At 34.7% G+C, this 20,819-nt stretch overlaps 2 protein-coding genes across 3 annotated transcripts; one reads left to right on the top strand and one right to left on the bottom strand.

Annotated features, from left to right (window-relative positions):
• Nucleotides 1-113: 113 nt before the first annotated feature.
• LOC138318074 (ribosomal RNA processing protein 36 homolog) lies at nucleotides 114-13,192 on the bottom strand. Of its 2 annotated transcripts, none has more exons than XM_069260155.1 (10): nucleotides 13,074-13,192; nucleotides 11,538-11,910; nucleotides 11,210-11,225; nucleotides 10,824-10,884; nucleotides 9,596-9,673; nucleotides 9,346-9,412; nucleotides 8,463-8,567; nucleotides 5,880-5,954; nucleotides 5,522-5,639; nucleotides 114-294 (listed from the first exon to the last, which is right to left on the bottom strand). In XM_069260155.1, exons 2-10 carry the CDS (start codon nucleotides 11,859-11,861, stop codon nucleotides 143-145), a joined length of 996 nt encoding a protein of 331 aa, XP_069116256.1. In that variant the 5' UTR covers nucleotides 11,862-11,910; nucleotides 13,074-13,192; the 3' UTR covers nucleotides 114-142. The 2 variants fall into 2 exon arrangements, with proteins under 2 accessions (XP_069116256.1, XP_069116257.1); XM_069260156.1 differs by having other exon boundaries at nucleotides 13,086-13,174.
• On the top strand, nucleotides 13,177-20,736 carry LOC138318073 (dynein axonemal assembly factor 10-like). Its single transcript, XM_069260153.1, has 8 exons — nucleotides 13,177-13,478; nucleotides 14,502-14,602; nucleotides 14,997-15,127; nucleotides 16,374-16,475; nucleotides 16,635-16,750; nucleotides 17,018-17,152; nucleotides 17,446-17,543; nucleotides 19,453-20,736. The coding sequence occupies exons 1-8, from the start codon at nucleotides 13,305-13,307 to the stop codon at nucleotides 19,658-19,660; spliced, it is 1,065 nt and encodes a 354-aa protein (XP_069116254.1). The 5' UTR covers nucleotides 13,177-13,304; the 3' UTR covers nucleotides 19,661-20,736.
• Nucleotides 20,737-20,819: the final 83 nt, after the last annotated feature.

Here is a 20,819-nt window from a genome sequence, read left to right as displayed (position 1 = left end):
ATGAATATGCGAAATGAAGCCTCTGTGAAAATAAGTTGGTTTACAGTGAACAAGTATGTGTTTAACACCTCAAGTTCGTTCAAGTTGCTATAAGAAATTAAATGACAAAGACAGACACTTGTGAAGTTTTATATAATATCTATTATGTAAATCCAAAGTGTTTTGCTGGTAATGGAAGCTTCTTTTTCTCTTTTGAAGCAGTTTTCTTTCTCTTTTTACTGAGATAATTGTCAACTTTGCCAGATTTCTTCAGTTCTCTGTATTTTTCTGCTAGTTCCAATTTCTTGAGATCCCCTAAAAATAAAGATATATAAAGTTATCTACTGTTAAAATGTATTCACTCAATATGAAGACAAAAGGCCCAGAGGGCCTGTATCACTCACCTGGTTATTGTAATGCCAAGTAATGTTCTAAATACAGGATCATTGTTTCTTTTCTGAAGGAATTTAAAGATTTACCTCTAATTTCCCTATTGGGACCCACTCTTTCTACTCCAGAGGGTCAGAGCCAAAATTTATACAAATTCTGTTACCCTTCTTCCACAGAGGATATTCCTTGCCAAATTTGCTTACAATCTAAAGCATACAGAACTTTTATGAAGTCCTATATAGTAGCCATTTTAAAGGATTTACCTCTTTTTCCCCTATTTGGAGTTGCCACTGGGGGGGTCAGAGCCAAAATTTATACAAACCCTGTTCCTCTGCCCACAAGGATGTTCCTGGTCAAATTTGGTTACATTCCATGCAGACCTCTATGAGTCTAGTAGCGATTTAAAGGATTTACCTCTATTTACCCTATTGGGCCCTCTTCTCCTGCCCCCGGGGAGTCAGAGCCAAAATTTATACAAACTCTGTTCCCCTTCCCCAAGAATATTTCTGCCCAAATTTTGTTACATTCCATGCAGAACTCTATGACTAGTAGCGATTTAAAGGATTTACCTCTATTTCCCTCCCCTATTGGGCTCCACCTCTCCTGCCCCCGATGGGTCAGAGCTAAAATTATACAAACTGTGTTCCCTTTCCCCCCAAGGATGTTTCTGGCCAATTTGGTGACATTCCATGCAGAACTCTATGACTAGTAGCGATTTAAAGGAAATGTTGACAGACGAACGGACGGACGGGTGCCATGACGTAAGCTCACCGGCCCGAATGACGTAAGCTCACCTGCCGGCCCTTTGGGCCAGGTGAGGTGAAAATTAGTAGTTACGAGTGGAAAAACAATTCAGACTTGGAGAAAATATCCCCTGGAGATAAACCATCAACTATCTGCCAGCATCATGCTTCTCCACCATGTTGGCCTAGAGGTGGGAATCTAGGGAATAGAATCATGTAACACACTGCTCTATCATGCACATCGGGGAACTTACACATGAAATTTGAGAAATTTTCTTTCTGTACTTTCTGGGACATACCAACAAGAGGCCCATGGGCCTTAACGGTCATCTGACTCATGGCACAAAATAACAAAGTCACAGTATAAAGTATTGGTTAACGATTAATATAAACAATACAAGGAACTCCTTAGTTGAATATGTAAGTTTCTAAAATAGGTAAATGTCATTTGTTGAACAAACTTGGTAGCCCTTCATCCATATATGGTTGTAACCCAATGGCCATTCAAGGATTAATATCAGGAGAAGTCAGATTTTAAAGCCAAATTTCAGCAAAGCTCCCATTTTGGACCTCCACTGTACTATCCCCATGAATGATTGTCCTCACCTAAAGTTCCCCCTTCTGAATCAATTAAAGGATTTGTGCAGCCAAAATTTTTTTTTTGATAATACGTCAGGATATTGCTTTGGATGGATGAAAAATTAAGTCCCACCCAACGAAACGCCTAGCTTTTAGCATTATCGGTTGATTTTGGTCGTGATTTACGGGTAGTGTCGACTACGGTTCAGAGATAATGAGCTAGGCGGTCACGTGGTCTTGTGATGTCACAGTAGTCCGCGGCTACACAAGGTAAGCCTAGTACTATACATCTATACAGCACATACACGTATACGTTAGATCTACAATTTGAGTTTTTCGAGTAAATGGTTATTCTAGCTTTATGATGTAGATATTTTTAGTTTCAAAACATTCAATTTACACCATTTCAAACATTCAAACAAGCGTATATCTAACTTTAGATTAATTAATCAGTCCAATTTGATAGCGATATCAAAATGATGTTCGGATCAGTCTGGACTGAGATTAAGATAGCATATTATGTAAATTTCGGTGTAATAAAAACAGTATAATGTAACACTATCTTTTTACGATTAAAATCCCAAAATTTAGCATGACTATATCTAGAATCCGTGTTTTTTATTTCAAACTTCTGCCATAACAATGCAAACACAGCACAGTTTTTTAGTAAAAAATAAAATGTGGACGGTTATCAGTTACGTGATATTGGAGTAACAATACTGAACTTATACCGAAAATAATATGTATATCTATATTGTTGCCTTTGGAACTTTATCCATAACGTTTACTAAAAAGCAGAAATACATCAATGATATTTCTGATATATGTTTTTAAATTACAGTATAAGTGTAGATTTAAATTCACTATTTCAAAATTATACTAAATCATTAAAATAGTATATTCATTGTCGATCCTTTTGTATACCATACCGAGATTTGTATAATCCAAAAAGTAACCACATATAGTGTTCAAATGAAAAATGAAATTACTTGTATACAGGTATTATAAATAGATATAATATCTTGTACCTTTTCAAAAATATACTTAGTGATATTTAAATAAGTATATTTAGTGTGGTAATGCTGTAACCCTTCTTGTATGACTATACTTGTAGATTCGAAACGGTGAAAATGCATGCTTAGAATTTTTACTAATACCTTAGAAATTACGGGTATGCCACGATTCCGTAATTACAGTACTAGACTGGAATTATTTTTTAAGGTTAAATCTTTAGTTGAAATAGTTCTTAGAACCATTTTTGTTTCAGAATAAGTCAACTTCCATTATTGTTTTACCTGTGTACGACATATATATATATATATGTATATATATTTAATATATATTCCTAGGTATGATCAGGGACATTTTATTTCCATTTGCTTTTACATGGAGGTGACAATAAAAAAATCTAGAGCATATATGTACGGGGTTTCCATAATTCAAATCACAATTCAAATAACGGATGTCATAACCTGATCGACAGTAGCAAATAAACGATATAGTCCACCGAATAGCAAACTGCCCGTGGCCAGGTAATTACAGGTGAGTTCGATGAATGGCATGGTGTACAGGTAAACAACATCCTGGTCCAGGTATTACATAACCATCAAACCAAAGGCATGGCTAATAATATATTTACATCGAAGTATCTACTCGTATATCGATTAAAAATTGAAAGCGACCGCACGGTCTGAAAAATGGTTTGTTTTGCTTAATATCTCAATATTTAGATCTTTTATAATATCAAAAATAAATTCTTTCTATCACATGTTGACTCTCACTCTCAATTTATTCGGTTAGCAACACACAACACAATGTTTGTAATGATCAATCATCGGTGTGTATGTACAGAAACATACATACATATATGTATATATGTTTCTGGTATGTACGTCAGTATACTTTAATCAAGGATTTCGTAAATTGTTACGTAAAATTTCATTTTACAGTCACAAACTTTGTAATTCACAATGTATTAAAGATACAGACTACAGGAAAATATTATATAATTAAAGCTTATTCGTCGCTGAACTCCTCGACAAAAAATCCGAAACTTTTATTTCTGTGTGGATTTTCTTTCATAGTTACACGAAGATACCTGCTATTGGAGCATAAATTAGAGTATTTGAAACATCGAATTTCACTCTTATAGTTATTTACATTCGAGCCAAAGTTATTGTACGATTAACTTCACTCAAAAGTAATTATAAAAAAATCGTCGATCGGCTTTTCCTGTGACCGTCGATGTAAGTGATAGCACATCAGTTATAGTACAGCTATAAGCCACGGACTATTGTGACGTCACACAGTTTAGAGCTAGAAAATATGCATAATCGGGCGGTCAGAAGTTTGGACCTCGATATCGACGGTTTACAGGTTATTCCGGTCGCGCGCGAGAACGGAGAGGTTTCTACACATGCTAATAAAGCCATTTCCAGCATAAACTGAAATTATCATTTTTGACTGCACAAATCCTTTAAAACCCCTATAGACCAATTAACATTGAGATCGTAGACTGAACCCGAAAACAGGAAATGGGCCAGCGGCCATCTTGGAATACCAAAATCTTTACGAAAATGTTTGCATGTTGTTTGGCATCAATTAAAACCCCTATAGACCAATTTTCATTGAAATCTGAGACCGAAACCTGAAAACAGGATGCGGGCCAGCTAAAATTAAGAAAATTAGCCCTTTGGGGCCCCACCCCTCAGCCCCTAGGGGTCGGACCAGACTCATTTATATAAAATATGATTGACCTTCCCCAATGATGTTTCACACCAAATATGGATGAAATTCATCCAAGGATGAAGGAGAATTAGGATTTTAAAGCTAAATTTAAGACAATTTCCCCATTTGGGGCCCCCACCCCTCAGCCCCTAAGGGTTGGACCAGGCTCATTTATATAAAAATATGATTGTCCTTCCCCAATGATGTTTAACACACCAAATATATAAAATCCATCCAAGGATGAAGGAGGAGTAGGATTTTAAAGCTAAAATTAAGAAAATTTGCGCTTTTGGAGCCCCACCTCTCAGCCCCTAGGGGTCGGACAGGCTCATTTATATGAAATATGATTGTCCTTCCCCAATGATATTTCACACCAAATATGGATGAAATTCATCCAAGGAGGAGTAGGATTTTAAAGCTAAAATTAAGAAAATTTGCCCTTTTGGGACCCCACCCCCTCAGCCCCTAGGAGTCGGACCAGGCTCATTTATATAAAATATGATTGTCTTTCCCAAATGATGTTTCATACAAAATATGGATGAAATCCATCCAAGGAGGAGTAGGATTTTAAAGCTAAAATAAGAAAATTTGCCCCTTTGGGGCCCCAATCCTCAGCCCCTAGGGGTCTGACCAGGCTCATCTATATAAAATATGACTGTCCTTTCCTAATGATGTTTCACACCAAATATGGATTAAATCAACCCAAGGATGAAGGAGGAGTAGGATTTTAAAGCTTAAAATAAGAAAATATGCCCTTTTGGGGCTCCACCACCCTGCCCCTAGGGGTCGGACCAAGCTCAGTTATATAAAATATAATTGTCCTTCCCCAATGATATTTCACACCAAATATGGATGAAATCTGCTTAGCAGTTAAGGAGGAGTAGCGTTTTAAAGGAAAAAGTTTACGCACGACGGACGGTGCACAGCGGACGACGACGGACAAATCACGATGACTATAGGTCATCCTGACCCTTCGGGTCAGATGACCTTATAACCAATTTTAATCATCAGAATACACTGAAACCACCATTATTGCATAAACTACAATCACAAGTTCCATTTTTTACAATTTGACAGATTTTCTTTGAGTAGTGTTCTTTTACCTTTCTTGAGATAAAATGGATTCTTTCCTTCCTTCACTCGTTCTTTCTCTTTTGTCTTCCACTTTTTCTCCAGGTCTTGTCTTTTCTGTTTCTGATCTGTAGCCATTTCTTGTTGTTTCTAGTAAATGATAATACATAATTCCTTTATTGTTGATGAAAGTGCACCTGACAAATGATTTCTTTATCAATCACTGATTTGAAATTAATTTCACCAGTTGCTTTGTTTGGCATCAAAGTCAGAATTCATTGCCAAGTAAATTATAGGGGAGTGTTTATTGAAATAATATTTCATATTTGAATTAAAATGTAATTGATTTGATGTGAAGATAACAAAACATGTCTTGTTGCTATATCTTACCATACGATTAAGTAAGTAATGAAGATCTTGTTTCTTCTCTGTATTCTTCATCCTTTTTAGTTGTTTTTGCACTCTCTGTGTAAAATAAAGATGATAATAATACAATGCTAATTCTGTCCAATAACAAGGACATAGTCATTCAGATCCCCCGCCAATGGAGATATCAAAGCTGAAGTAAGTTTGATTGTGGATACTTATGTGTATAAAAACAAGAGATCCCAGAGGGATCTTGGAGCCCACCAAAGAATGATCTATATCTGACAAAGGAAAGATGGATCTTTTCTCTACTTTTTAAACTTTTTCAAACATACTACATATCAAATTTGAGACAGATCGCTTCAGTACCTTTTGAGAAATAGCGGTAACAAACTTCAACTATCAAAATCCAAGATGACTCCTTGACGGCCATCTTGTTGATCAATCAGTCCCAAATCACAATATGTACAACTAGGGCCCTAGGGGAACCTACATGTGAAATTTGAGAAAGAACCATTCAATACTTTCTGAGAAATAGCGATAACAAACTTTGAATATAAAAATCCAAGACGGCTGCCTGGCAGCAATTTTGTTGACCGATTGGTCCCAAATCACAATATGCACAACTAGGGCCCTAGGGGAACCTACATATGAATTTTGAGACAGATCCCTTCAGTACTTTCTTAGAAATAGCGATAACAAACTTTAAATAACAAAATCCAAGATGGCTGCCTGGTGGCCATCTTGTTGACCGATCGGTCCCAAAATGCAATATGCACAACTAGGTCCCTAGGGGAACCTACATATGAAATTTGAGACAGATCCCTTCAGTACTATCTGAGAAATAGCCATAACAAACTTTAACTATCGAAATCTAAGATGGCGGTCTGGCGGCCATCTTGTTCACCGATTGGTCCAAAAATGCAATATGCACAACAAGGGCCCTAGGGGAACCTACATATTAAATTTGAGAAAGATCCCTTCAGCACTTTTTGAGAAATGGGGATATCAAACCTTAACTATCAAAATCCAAGATGGCCGCCTGGCGGCCATTTTGTTTTTCCTATCAGCCTCAAAATCTGTATGGCACAAATAGGGACCAAGGGTAACCTCCATGTGAAGTTTGAACAAAATTCCTTCAGTAGTTCTCAAGAAATATCGATAACAAACTTCAACTGCCAAAATCAAAGATGGCTGCCTGGCGGCCATCTTGTTTTTCCGAACAGCCGCAAAATCTGTATGGCACGAATAGGGACCAAGGGTACCCTCCATGTGAAGATTGAACAAAATTCCTTCAGTAGTTCTCAAGAAATATCGATAACAAACTTCAACTGCCAAAATCAAAGATGGCTGCCTGGCGGCCATCTTGTTTTTTCCGATCAGCCTCATAATCTGTATGGCACAACTAGGGACCAAGGGTAACCTCCATGTGAAGTTTGAACAAAATCCCTTCAGTAGTTCTCAAGAAATATCGATAACAAACTTCAACTGCCAAAATCAAAAATGGCTGCCTGGCGGCCATCTTGTTTTTCCGATCAGCCTCAAAATCTGTATGGCACAACTAGGGACCAAGGGTAACCTCCATGTGAAGTTTGAACAAAATCCCTTCAGTAGTTCTCAAGAAATATCGATAACAAACTTCAACTGCCAAAATCAAAGATGGCTGCCTGGCGGCCATCTTGTTTTTCCGATCAGCCTCAAAATCTGTATGGCACAACTAGGGACCAAGGGTACCCTCCATGTGAAGTTTGAACAAAATCCCTTCAGTAGTTCTCAAGAAATATCGATAACAAACTTCAACTGCCAAAATCAAAGATGGCTGCCTGGCGGCCATCTTATTTTTCCGATCAGCCTCAAAATCTGTATGGCACAACTAGGGACCAAGGGTACCCTCCATGTGAAGTTTGAACAAAATCCCTGCTGCAGTTTTTAAGAAATAGTGATAACAAGCATTGTTTACAGACGGACGACGGACGGCGGACGACGGACAACGGACCACGGACGCAGGGCGATTTGAATAGCCCACCATCTGATGATGGTGGGCTAAAAAATCAGATGGTGGGCTAAAAAACAGGAAAAAGGAAGTGAAGGAAAAAGTGAAAACCTTAAAATAGCAAAAGGCACTACTAGACCATAAGACCAATGTTTCGTGGAAATATCTCTTCTGGTTTTAGAGTTATGCTCCGGAAACGAACCTGGTACAAAAATATGATATTTTCAGCAATGTTTCCATGGTTACAGAAAAAATGCAAAAAATGAAAACCTAAAAATAGCAAAAGGCACTACTAGACCATAAGACCAATGTGTGTATGAAGTTTCGTGGAAATATCTCTACTGGTTTTAGAGTTATGCTCCGGAAACCATTCGTACGGACGGACAGACGGACGGACGGACGGAACCCATTTGTATATCCCCCGCCCAACGAAAATGTATTGCTATCAAATTAAGGTAAATATGATGATCACGGTGTTAAAATTTCATTCATCACTTCAAAAACAAAACAGAAAATTGAAATAGGGCAGAAATTCAAAGAAACTTTCTACATGTAGTCTGGAAATCCAACAATATCTGAATCCATTGTACATTGTTCAATTTTGCATGACTTACCTCCCTTTCCCGAACTCTAATGTCTTTAAGGAAGGAGTAGGATTTGTTGAAGAGATCTTCCCTGAATTCTCCAGAAAGGTCATCAAATCTGGGGTCACGATTTATCTACAATTTGTACCAAAGTAAGGATTGAACATTTTAAGATTATCAATACTACAAAAGAAACAGCATCGCTGACACTCTTAGCAGCATCCTCAACACTTTAAGGGTTACTTTCACTGTTGTAATACCCATCACTGGTCTATCTTATCGTAAAACCACTGAAGGCAGTTTAGGCAAAAAACAACTTTTCAATCATAGGCCTACAGAGATTTCCTTTAAAATTACAGAGAGTGTCTCACATCTTCAAAGTCACGCAGTATACCATTATTTGATTCAATCTTTTTATGTACATCAAAGGACCAAACTAACTGAACATCAGTTGTCACACACAGAGCCTTCAAATTTGTTATGACATACCGGTATTCCAGGGGTGGATATCACCATTGTGAAAGTAACTCCTGGAATATCGAGGATGTCTTGGAAGCTAATTGGAATGTTTGATCTTAATAAAATTAAAATTAATTGCACAAGAATATGGACATCATTAAGTTTAACTTGGTTACCTGGAAGAAAATGTATAATTTTAACTGTTTTATTAGTCTTGGAAAACCTTCAATATTTGTTCAAGAACACAAACTTATCTAATATAGGAAATATTTCAAGTTTTAACAGGATCAGCCACATTTGAGGTAACAAGGTTTTATTGTTTTGTTGTTTTGTTGTTAATTTTTTTACCTGTTTTAAATTAAAATAAATAAACTACCTTAAACATCCCGTTGAAATTGTATGGTACAAACATGTGGTAGCATTTTATTTTCATTTTGGAAGACATTTAAGTTACCTTTTTCTTTACTGGAATAACTTCTCTGATTGCTGGCACTCGTTTCTTAGATGAAATCTCCATTGGTCTGTGGAAAACATTAGAACTGCATTACAGCAAACATGTTAACGAACGATTAATGATGCTTCTATTTTTTTAGTTTTAAAAACTACTTTAGGAGCTTATATAAGATACATTAGAAACCTTACATAGCCAAATATATAATACTACAATAACTCCATCTCTTACATGTAATAATTAGATGCTTCACCTGTTTTTGTTTTTCCTTTTGAACTTCTGTTTTCTCTTCATCCCTGGATGTTTGTCACCATGCATAGCCTTATTGTACCTGGAATAACAAAAATATAAAAGGTAATGTTTTATTCTTAAAGACTACAATTTTGAAACCTCACATATTAGTTCAACAAATATTGTAATCAAATAAGTAACAAACTTCAATTGTCAAAATCAAAGATGGCCTGTCAAACATATTGTTTTAAAGTTGTATTTCTAGTAATTTTCACCATAATAAACTGTCATAAAACTTACAATATGAGAATATGGATGCTTATATATGATGGTTCCGATCCATGAAAGCACCAAAATACTATTGACATAGGGGTAAATGTCGCATGAAATATCACACGTTTTGAAAGAATCGCCATAGTCAACACTATGTCAAACTTGCAGGTAATATCGGAAAACCGAGTTCCTGTATAGATCGGAACCTCCCGAGCCGTAGCACATGGTCAATATCAGCAATATCCGTAGAAATCTGAATAGATCAGAACAGTTTGGATACTTTCGAGCTATCTTAAAAATGTACACTTAAAAAATAATTATCTTAATTTAATTGTTTCATGAATTTGCGAATATGAACTTTACAAAAGTCGGTAGAGATGGGCGGAGAAATATGTAGAATTCTCTAAATACTTTTTCTATGCCAAAAATACAACAAGTCACAGACCATACAATTTTAAGATTATTTAAACTGAAATTGTAGAACTAGAGACCAAAGGTTAACATATATATGAAATTTCAGAAAGATCTCTTCTTTTTCAGAAATCATGATAACAAGATTTGTTTCTGGATGGCAGACTAATGACCACAGACAAAAAGTGATTTTAATATTTATATGTAGCCCACCATTAGATGATGGACTAAAATATTGAAACAATGATATAAACCATTTTCAATCAAGTAACAAAAACGTGAAATGGAACGCCAACGCTGACGCCGACGCCGGGGTGACAACATTAGCTCCCCCTATTCTTCGAATAGGCGAGCTTAAAAAAGAGTGAAATACAGTAAATACATGTATGTACTGTAAATAAGTTGAAAATTGGCACATTAATGACTTTCAGGACATTCAGTGCTACCCCAAGAAAACAACTTAAATATGGTACAGATTTTCTAAATTGTTATATTAAGTGAAATGACATAACAGCATTCTATACAATCAATCCTGTAATGAGAAAAACCAGGCTATATATACTTACGCTTTAGTTCCTATTCGCTCTTTTAGTTTTATCAAGTCTTCGAAAGGCATGTTTGCAATTTCTGGAGAAAATATGTCACATATCATAATTAGAAACACATTACAGTGACCAGTCTGAGTCTCGGTAAAAACAATAGCTGATTACTTTATGAATGAACAAATTTAAGATAAACAGCATGGTTTTCATATTCATATTTCATATTCAAGTGCTTGCAATGATGGAAGTTTTTAAGACATTTCATATTTTTATTTCTTGCATCTATCCTTTCAAAACCTCAAAAGATTGTAGATATATGTATTTGTATGTCCTAACATATTGAGCTTATTAGTTGATTTGGTTTTCATGAATATAGCCAAAATCGCTAATTTAGTGGGGTAAAAACTCACCTTTACGCATAGCTTCCTGAAAATGACAAAGATCCAGAAATAAGAAACTGTTAATGGCAACACATAAGACACCAATCTCTTTAACTTATAAGTGATTCACAGCAAAGTACTGATTGGTTTGTCAAATGCAGTGATTGCAATATTTCAGAAAAAGTATAATATAGCTTTAAAATATTTTCTCTGAAAATCGTTGCTAAACAAACTGATAAAGTATCTTCAAAATACTTGATTTCCTGTAAAGTTAAGTGATATTTAACATGGTACTCATGCATTAAAAATATGAACTTGTTGTTACTGACTTAAATCAGTAAAATAGTTGTATACTTACATATTCCTCTTTATCTACCTCCTCCTCACTAGATTCTTCCTCTGACTGATCCTCCACTGTGTCATCCTTGTCATCCTCTTCTGAACTTTCATCATATTCATCCTCTTCAATTTCATACTTTCTTCTTTTCTTTTTCTTTCTGTCAATCATTTCATTTTCAAGACTAGAAAATTGTGGAATCTTTCCCCTTTTTGGACTTCTGTCTGTGTCACTATCTGCACCATCAGATATACTAGTATTTTTGGATGAAATTGGATTTTTAAGCTTTTTCTTTCTTTTCTTCATTTCTATCTTTTGGCAACTTTTACTTAACATTTGGTCCATCTTTTCCTCAATAGAATGATATTGCTGAATGATATCTGTTTAGTTTCTTCTACAACAGAAAAAAATCAATTCAAAATGAGTCAAGCAGATTTGTTCAGATATAAAAATGTATATATTATTAAGGATATTGATCTTTAGGAAGACTATTGTTCAATATAAAACATTTCTAAATGTTCTAAAGTTATGTATGATCTATCAAAACCTCACATGTTTTCTATCAGTCCCAGAATATCATGCAGATTAATATTCCTTCATGCGATATCACACCCTAGGCCTGCATGGGGCCCCTTCGAAAGTGATATTGCTGCTGGCATAATTTGCAAACCTTGAAAATGAAATCACCGATACACACCCTCTCATTTTCAGACTTTGCCTAACTTGCTGTTTTTTCGTTTTCTTTTTCTGTTTCTGGTAAATATATATAATTGTAGTGTATAAACAGACATCAGAGAACCTTCACTGACTTAATCTGACTATGATTAAATTTAATTTTCTTCTTTCAAGTTATATCATCAGTAATTCAGTAAAAATAATGGTGTAAATATTTCGTTTATTTTAGATGAAAAAAATCATATGATAAAAGTTATAACATGAGCAGATATCACACTAATACAATCATACTATCATCCAATCACTATATATATTATTAGCCCTTTCCTTTGGATTGATATCAGTATGATAGCTCAGGTTGATAATGGATGTGATATCGAAATGCTCATTAATAAATTTTGGGTAGCACGTCGACGTTAAAGATGTCTATTTCAGTAATGTCCAGTACACAATAGGCCTAGACCACAGGAGTTTGACGTTCTGTCAATATATATTATATAGTATAATTATATAAAAAAAAACTATTTACTATATAAAAACTCCTGTGCCTAGACTACTCCAACATTTTTTGTAAGGGAAACACTTATTATAACACCATGAAATTTAGATGCACTATCAAATTATCTGCTTGTATGAGCATTAAATTACAGAAAAAGTTACAAGCACTTGGTAATCAAACGAATCATCTATTACTCAGATTATATGCACTCAGATTATATGCAGTTGTTGTAAATGGATATTTGTTTATGTCCATGTGTAACTTTACCGGAAGTCAGTATTAAGTTTAAATATTACGCGATTTATGACCATTTCGCCATATTAAGCATTACTGAGATATTCAAATATATCTTATATGTCTGAAATTAAACATCAATAGCTTACAGAGTAAATTACCACGCCATATTTTTGACTTGTTTCACAGTCTCACGTTGACAAACCTCAGCATGCTTCCACAATATTTACATCGCTCTTCTGAATTGGAGGTTAAAAAGTTGTTACTTCCGTTCGGCTTCCAGAAGAATCTCGTTTTCTTGTTTATGCTTGTCTTACTTATTACGGCAGTTTTAAAATCAAATCAACACAACCGAGACTTCGAAGAGCAGACGTATCACCATGGACAAACCACAGATAATTCTACATATCCAAAAATCTCTTAACTACACTCTCTTTGACGCAAAATGGATACCTTCTAGTGCGAAGTTCGTGGTCCTCGGTAACCATGCACGCGGAACAGGTGCCATACAGATATATGAAGTTTCACACGGAGACGTAGCTCTTGTGAAAGAGGTAAAACTGTAATTTGGTTGCTTTGAGCAGTTCATAAATTTATATACATTTTAAACGTATTGAAGATTTTGATTTATTATATTCAGATACTAGTGATACTGCCAGTTACACACAGTAAGTTACATATGTTTCAGTACATAAAACAATGTAGATGTATCAGTACTTCTGTATCTGAGGTGACTTTACTCCTATAACATGATATTCGAATTCGGTCAGCCTTTTTTATCGGATATTTTGTTTGCTGACTGATAGACACAACATAATGTTTCAAAAGTGTCATGTGCTATATTACCTCAAACATTGTTGGAGTAAAGTTACTTCATTTTATTCAAAAGACAAATTAGAAACAGATATCATAAGTGCTACTTTATGGACCTTGCCTGACTTTTCCTTATGTTCTTTGTTTATTTATATATTTTTAAATTTTTTTGTTTTGTTATTTCTTAGAGCTGTCATCGTTACAAACAATATTGATGTATTGACGATTCTCATCTTCCGTTAGGATATCGATTCCCATTTTCCGAAATTGATACAATGACCGAAATTGTACTTTTTATGACCTTCCTATGACCTTGTAATGTTGGAATTCCAAATACCGACGAATTGTGTATTATTTTTTACAGTATACCAACTGTATAAATATTGTAAGGTTCCTGCTCATTTTAACTCAATAAATTTTTCACAATTACCACAAATTATATATGAAATACTCAGCAATACTCTATTGACATACATTGTGTTCGTTTATTGAACCAATTATGTAGTGCACAAAACAACCGTTCCGGATTCTATCTTTTTCTCAACAACACCATTGTTTCAATATATATCGGTACATCGTGATGTTTTCCTTTCGATATATCGATACTTAACATTTATATCAATGACAGCTCTATTATTTCTCATATCAAGAATACTTTCACAAATCAGTAAATTCATAATGATTTATTTTCCATCCTATTCTAAATCATAATGCTATGTATATATATTTAGTTTGTTCATACTGGAAAAAAATATTCGTCTTAGGTGGAAAAGTCCAAAGGTTTTAAATGTGGCACATTTGGAGCATCAAAACTACAGGAGAGATATTTGGCCACAGGAGATTTTGATGGAAAAATGCACATATGGTAAGTGTGGTATGAAATTTTTTATGAACTTTTCAATAATTAGCAACAGCATCAAATTATCAGTACTTGTTTTAAGTTTAAGTTGAAATATGTAGTGCATATGCATGTACATTGCATCAAGCAACTTATTATTGAAACTTTTTGCAAAAGGGAAATCAACAACTGTGATTTAATTACATTTTACTAATTTATGGAGAAAGCTTGATTTAGAATAAAGATTTTAAAGTTTACTATTTATTTATGACCACTACTTTGTCACATACACCTTTTTAGAAACCAAATATTAAACAGAACATACCATACTGACAGTTACAAAAAAAAGTGTTGACCTGTTTATAAAGACTTGTATAAGCTATAATATAGCTATATACCATAACTTTTATAATTTGTACAGGAATCTTGAACAGCCAGAGCTTCCTATTTACTCTGTGAAGGGACACAAAGAAATTATCAATGCTATTGATGGTGTTGGTGGACTTGGTATTGGTGAAGGAGCTCCTGAAATTGTCACAGGAAGTAGAGATGGTAAGAAAGGTTAAAATATTATTGGGATGCTTTAGGTCTCAACTGAAGGTGGGAAATATGCTGGAATAATGGAACAATCCTTTTTTATTTTTTCTGTTGTCTATTTATATTGTTTGAGTATGAACATAAAAGGTACAGTGTAAAAGTACATTCTTACATACTACATACACATGGACTAATTTTAGGACCCCTCTAGCATCTATAATATATTTTATCTGATTAGCATTAAATTGCATGAATAATAATAAAATATATATGTCATTCAAGACAATGTCAGGTTTTAATCTGTTTACACAATTATGTCATACAAAATATCAATCAAATATATTCAGTATAACTATATTCACACTAACAGTTATAGCTTCTGTTAGTGCTAGGTGCAATGTATAGAAGGGGAGACAATCTTTTCTTGTACACTATCATCTACTCTAGCAAGGGGGAGACAATATGCTCCTTATATACATGTAACATCATCTACTCTAGCAATGGGAGACAATCTGTTCCTTGTATAACATTATCTACTCTAACAAGGGGAGATAATCTGTTCCTTGTAAAACATCACCTACTCTACCAAGGGGAGACCATCTGTAATTTGTGTAACATTATCTACTCAACTAAGGGGGAGATAATCTGTTTCATGTATAACATTATCCAGTCTAGCAAGGGGAGACAATCTGTTACTTGTAAAACATCATCTTCTCTGCCAAGTGAAGATAATCTGTTACTTGTATAACATCATCTACTCTACCAAGGGGGAGACAATCTGCCCTTTACAGCAATAGAATATAATGCACTAGTCAAAGGGGAGGTAATCAGCCACATAGATACAATATTACGCATAAAAAATAAATACATTTACTCTGACCATGTAACCAGTTTAATACTTTTAATTACTTTATAAAACATTTTATATTTTCTTTCAAAATATACAACACATACAATATTAGTTACAAAGGAAATAGAAAAAAGATAACTTAGATAAGAATCCAGTTAATCTAATTCAATAAGTTCAATAGAACAAAAAGAAACCTGTCCACTCTGGAGTATTTCTTTGAACTGCCTCATAGATAGTGAAAGAAATACAAGGATTGATTAAATACACAATATACATAATTATGTACCTAAAGTACTGTAAGATTTAATAAAATTATTAATAATTAAAAAAATCACATGATCAGTCTGGTAGGTCACTTGATAAGATGTGAAGCGTATTGTATATTGATAAAGAAATGTGTATTATATCTAGGTGCAGTAAAGGTCTGGGACCCTCGTCAGAAGAATGAACCAGTGGCAACAATGGAGCCTGGGGAGGGACAGGATAAACGAGACTGCTGGGCTGTAGCATTTGGTAAGTAAACTACTCTCATCTGCAGGGGAAGTAAACCTTATAATCTAACCCATCAACTACCAGTTAAATTTATCTCTTTTCTTTGAACTGTTGGTAGTGTTGTATCCTCATTCTTGTAAATCCTTTATCTAATTGTGTTTTGGTGGTATTGCTGTTTAGGTCACGCCTACAACCAGTCAGACAGATGTGTTTGTGCTGGGTATGACAACGGAGATATCAAGTTGTTTGATCTGAGAAATATGCAGCTTCGTTGGGAGAAAAATGTTAAGAATGGTGTAAGTACTTCCTAAATGATCAGTGCAGAAAGTTATTTTTACCAGTTAATCAAAAAGTATTTCTGTTTTGTTTAGAATCCTACTGACTGTATTTTCATCATACTGTGTATATTCCATCTGATTTGCTTTAGTCTTTTGGGAGATTTGAAAATGCAATACCATTTTTGGTATTTTAGTATTTAGTATTTTTATATTAACATGTACATATATGGAGTATACAGTATATATGATACTTATGATTTACAATTTTACATGTACATTTCATAGGTGTGTGGGCTTGAGTTTGACAGAAAAGACATCAGTATGAACAAGCTAGCAGCAGCAACATTAGAGTCCAAATTCCATGTGTTTGATATGAGGACACAACATCCTATAAAAGGCTTCGCCAGTGTAACAGAAAAGGTACAGTGTAGTAGCAACTAGCTTTGTCTTCCATAGTAATCATGATCAGGTTCATTATATTAAGACCATTAAATTAGGATTATTGCATTCTTCAGTTCATCTGTTATTTTTATTTTGAAGTGACTAATTCTAGTATTTTTCATAATTTTGGTTAGCACAATTCTTTAGGGTTGATGATTGCACCGAAGATTCTGTATCACCAGTGAAGGCTATCTTTTCTTGTATTGATGTATTCTGCTCATTATCATTGATAAACTGGGATTGTATAAGACTTTGTTCTGTATCATTTTCAGGCACATAAATCCACGGTATGGGGTGTGAAACATTTACCACAAAACAGGGATATCTTTATGTCTTTGGGAGGAAATGGATCACTTTACCTATGGAAGTAGTAAGTTTATTTGTGACCTCTGTAATCTACATGTATATCAAAATGCTAACAGTTTACATTATAGTGTGTATTGATACAAGTCAAATCTTTCTTTTTTATCTGTAAATCCTCTCCATTTCCCCAGTTCCTACAGGCAGTAATCTACATAATGTACTGTTTACCCCCAGTTCCTACAGACTGTAATCTACATAATGTATTGTTTACCCCCAGTTCCTACATACATGTCTACATAAGGTACTTTTTACCCTCAGTTCCTACAGACAGTAATCTACATAATGTATTGTTTACCCCCAGTTCCTACATACATATCTACATAATGTACTGTTTACCCCCAGTTCCTACATACTATCTGTTACCCAGTACATACATGTCTACATAAGGTACTTTTTACCCCAGTTCCTACATACATATCTACATAATGTACTGTTTACCCTCAGTTCCTACATACATGTCTACATAAGGTACTTTTTACCCTCAGTTCCTACATACATGTCTACATAATGTACTGTTTACCCCCAGTTCCTACATACATATCTACATAATGTACTGTTTACATTCCTAGTTCCTATCTACATAATGTACTGTTTACCCCCAGTTCCTACATACATATCTACATAATGTACTGTTTACCCCCAGTTCCTACATACATATCTACATAATGTACTGTTTACCCCCAGTTCCTACATACATGTCTACATAATGTACTGTTTACCCCCAGTTCCTACATACATATCTACATAATGTACTGTTTACCCCCAGTTCCTACATACATAATCTACATAATGTACTGTTTACCCCCAGTTCCTACATACATAATCTACATAATGTACTGTTTACCCCCAGTTCCTACATACATGTCTACATAATGTACTGTTTACCCCAGTTCCTACATACATATCTACATAATGTACTGTTTACCCCCAGTTCCTACATACATATGTCTACATAATGTATTGTTTACCCCCCAGTTCCTACATACATAATCTACATAATGTACTGTTTACCCCCAGTTCCTACATACATGTCTACATAATGTACTGTTTACCCCCAGTTCCTACATACATGTCTACATAATGTACTGTTTACCCCCAGTTCCTACATACATGTCTACATAATGTACTGTTTACCCCCAGTTCCTACATACAGTAATCTACATAATGTATTGTTTACCCCCAGTTCCTACATACATATCTACATAATGTACTGTTTACCCCCAGTTCCTACATACATGTCTACATAATGTACTGTTTTACCCCCAGTTCCTACATACATGTCTACATAATGTACTGTTTACCCCCAGTTCCTACATACATGTCTACATAATGTACTGTTTACCCCCAGTTCCTACAGACAGTAATCTACATAATGTATTGTTTACCCCCAGTTCCTACATACATGTCTACATAATGTACTGTTTACCCCCAGTTCCTACATACATAATCTACATAATGTACTGTTTACCCCCAGTTCCTACATACATGTCTACATAATGTACTGTTTACCCCCAGTTCCTACATACATGTCTACATAAGTTACTTTTTACCCTCAGTTCCTACATACATGTCTACATAATGTACTGTTTACCCCCAGTTCCTACATACATATCTACATAATGTACTGTTTACCCCAGTTCTACATACATATCTACATAATGTACTGTTCCTTCCTACATACATGTCTACATAATGTACTGTTTACCCCCAGTTCCTACATACATTCTACATAATGTACTTTTTACCCTCAGTTCCTACATACATGTCTACATAATGTACTGTTTACCCCCAGTTCCTACATACATGTCTACATAATGTACTGTTTACCCCCAGTTCCTACATACATAATCTACATAATGTACTGTTTACCCCCAGTTCCTACATACATATCTACATAATGTACTTTTTACCCCCAGTTCCTACCCCCACCAGAGAGTAGAGAAGGACAGTGAAGGTCGAGAGGCTGGCGTACCTGGGACTGTGAATCTCCTACAGAACATCACCATGACTACACAACCAATCAGCTCCCTCGACTGGAGTCCAGACAAAGAGGGACTCTGTGTGTGTACTGCGTTTGATCAGACATTACGTGTATTGGTTGTCACAAAACTTAACCGAGCATGAGATCGATAATCTGTTTAACCACTTTTGGAGACTCAAAGATTATGCTGAATTGAAATGGAATGTAGCAAAGTCTGAAAACTGGGATTCGAAATCAGTTGGATGTCAACATACCGGCCGGTATCTCAAGTGATGACTATGCTTGAACTCCATGAAGATGCCATCGTTGGACAAAGTAAACTGTAAAGTCTAATACAGAGTATACCTGAAGCCACAGAGATTCAGCTCTGATAGCTTTATCTATTATGGCACAAAGAATCTGTGTTGTAGATCCACCCAAAATCTGGTTCTTTGTAGAGTGATACACATACCATACCCTGTGATGCAAATAGCCATAGGCATTCTTGTGTGTCTGAACTTGTAATGTGTGATATAGAGCAAATTAATCATGCTCAAAGTGAGAGGAGAAAGTGATTTATACATTGTTGGAATGAAACTTAACAACAGTATTCATATGTAGAGATAGTAATGCTCATTCACTTTGCATACTATTTATTTATACAAAATTCTTCAGCAATGGCAAAAATTGACTGTTCTGCCATACTATGCATAGCAATTGTAATGTATTCTTAAAATTGTTTATTCAATTTCAATTTATTACCAACCTTGTTTGACTGAAGTATCCATTAAAAGTTCATTTTGTGTGTCTTTCATGTTCATTTGCACAAAAGTTAGATATTGTTGATGTGATTCATAGAAAATGGTAATCAATTATTTCTGATTTTAAACATTAATGAGGTACTACATTGTAGTTGATAAATAATTTCACATTTCAGATATAATTTTGTTGATATTATGAATTTGTTTTGCTGCATTGTTAAGAATTTCAAAAACCAATTATAAACATCATAGGATAGGCCTTTATATTTTATGTGTTCATTATGATACTTCATTCTTTCATATTTCATACACATTACTGTAAAATACATGATGCAATGATTACATAGTCATGAAAAGTGAAATAACTTACACTGCACATCATTGTAGAAAAATATGTATTTTATGTTTTTAGTGACATTTTGTCACACCTTTACATGTACTTGAGTGAAACTCAGCAAATAAAACCAAATTATTTATTGCTTGTTGCTTCAATGTTATTTGTTTTATCATATTCATAACTAATACAGCCACCCATTACATCATTATATTCTGTACAACATTG

The sequence above is a fragment of the Argopecten irradians genome, chromosome 3 (genome assembly GCF_041381155.1).
Source record: "Argopecten irradians isolate NY chromosome 3, Ai_NY, whole genome shotgun sequence".
NCBI lineage: Eukaryota > Metazoa > Mollusca > Bivalvia > Pectinida > Pectinidae > Argopecten > Argopecten irradians.
This window is presented reverse-complemented; position numbering and strand designations above follow the sequence as displayed.

What these genes read in the sequence shown, in the direction of transcription:
- LOC138318074 (XM_069260155.1), bottom strand. Translation starts at nt 11,861, where the DNA reads ATGGACCAAATGTTAAGTAAAAGTTGCCAAAAGATAGAAATGAAGAAA. An exon ending in TTAGAGTTCGGGAAAGGGAG is followed by an intron (nt 5,955 to 8,462) that starts GTAAGTCATGCA and finishes TATTTTACACAG; the next exon opens with AGAGTGCAAAAACAACTAAA. An exon ending in ATTACTTACTTAATCGTATG is followed by an intron (nt 5,640 to 5,879) that starts GTAAGATATAGC and finishes ATCATTTACTAG; the next exon opens with AAACAACAAGAAATGGCTAC.
- LOC138318073 (XM_069260153.1), top strand. Translation starts at nt 13,305, where the DNA reads ATGGACAAACCACAGATAATTCTACATATCCAAAAATCTCTTAACTAC. An exon ending in GATGGAAAAATGCACATATG is followed by an intron (nt 14,603 to 14,996) that starts GTAAGTGTGGTA and finishes TAATTTGTACAG; the next exon opens with GAATCTTGAACAGCCAGAGC. An exon ending in AGAAAAATGTTAAGAATGGT is followed by an intron (nt 16,751 to 17,017) that starts GTAAGTACTTCC and finishes TACATTTCATAG; the next exon opens with GTGTGTGGGCTTGAGTTTGA.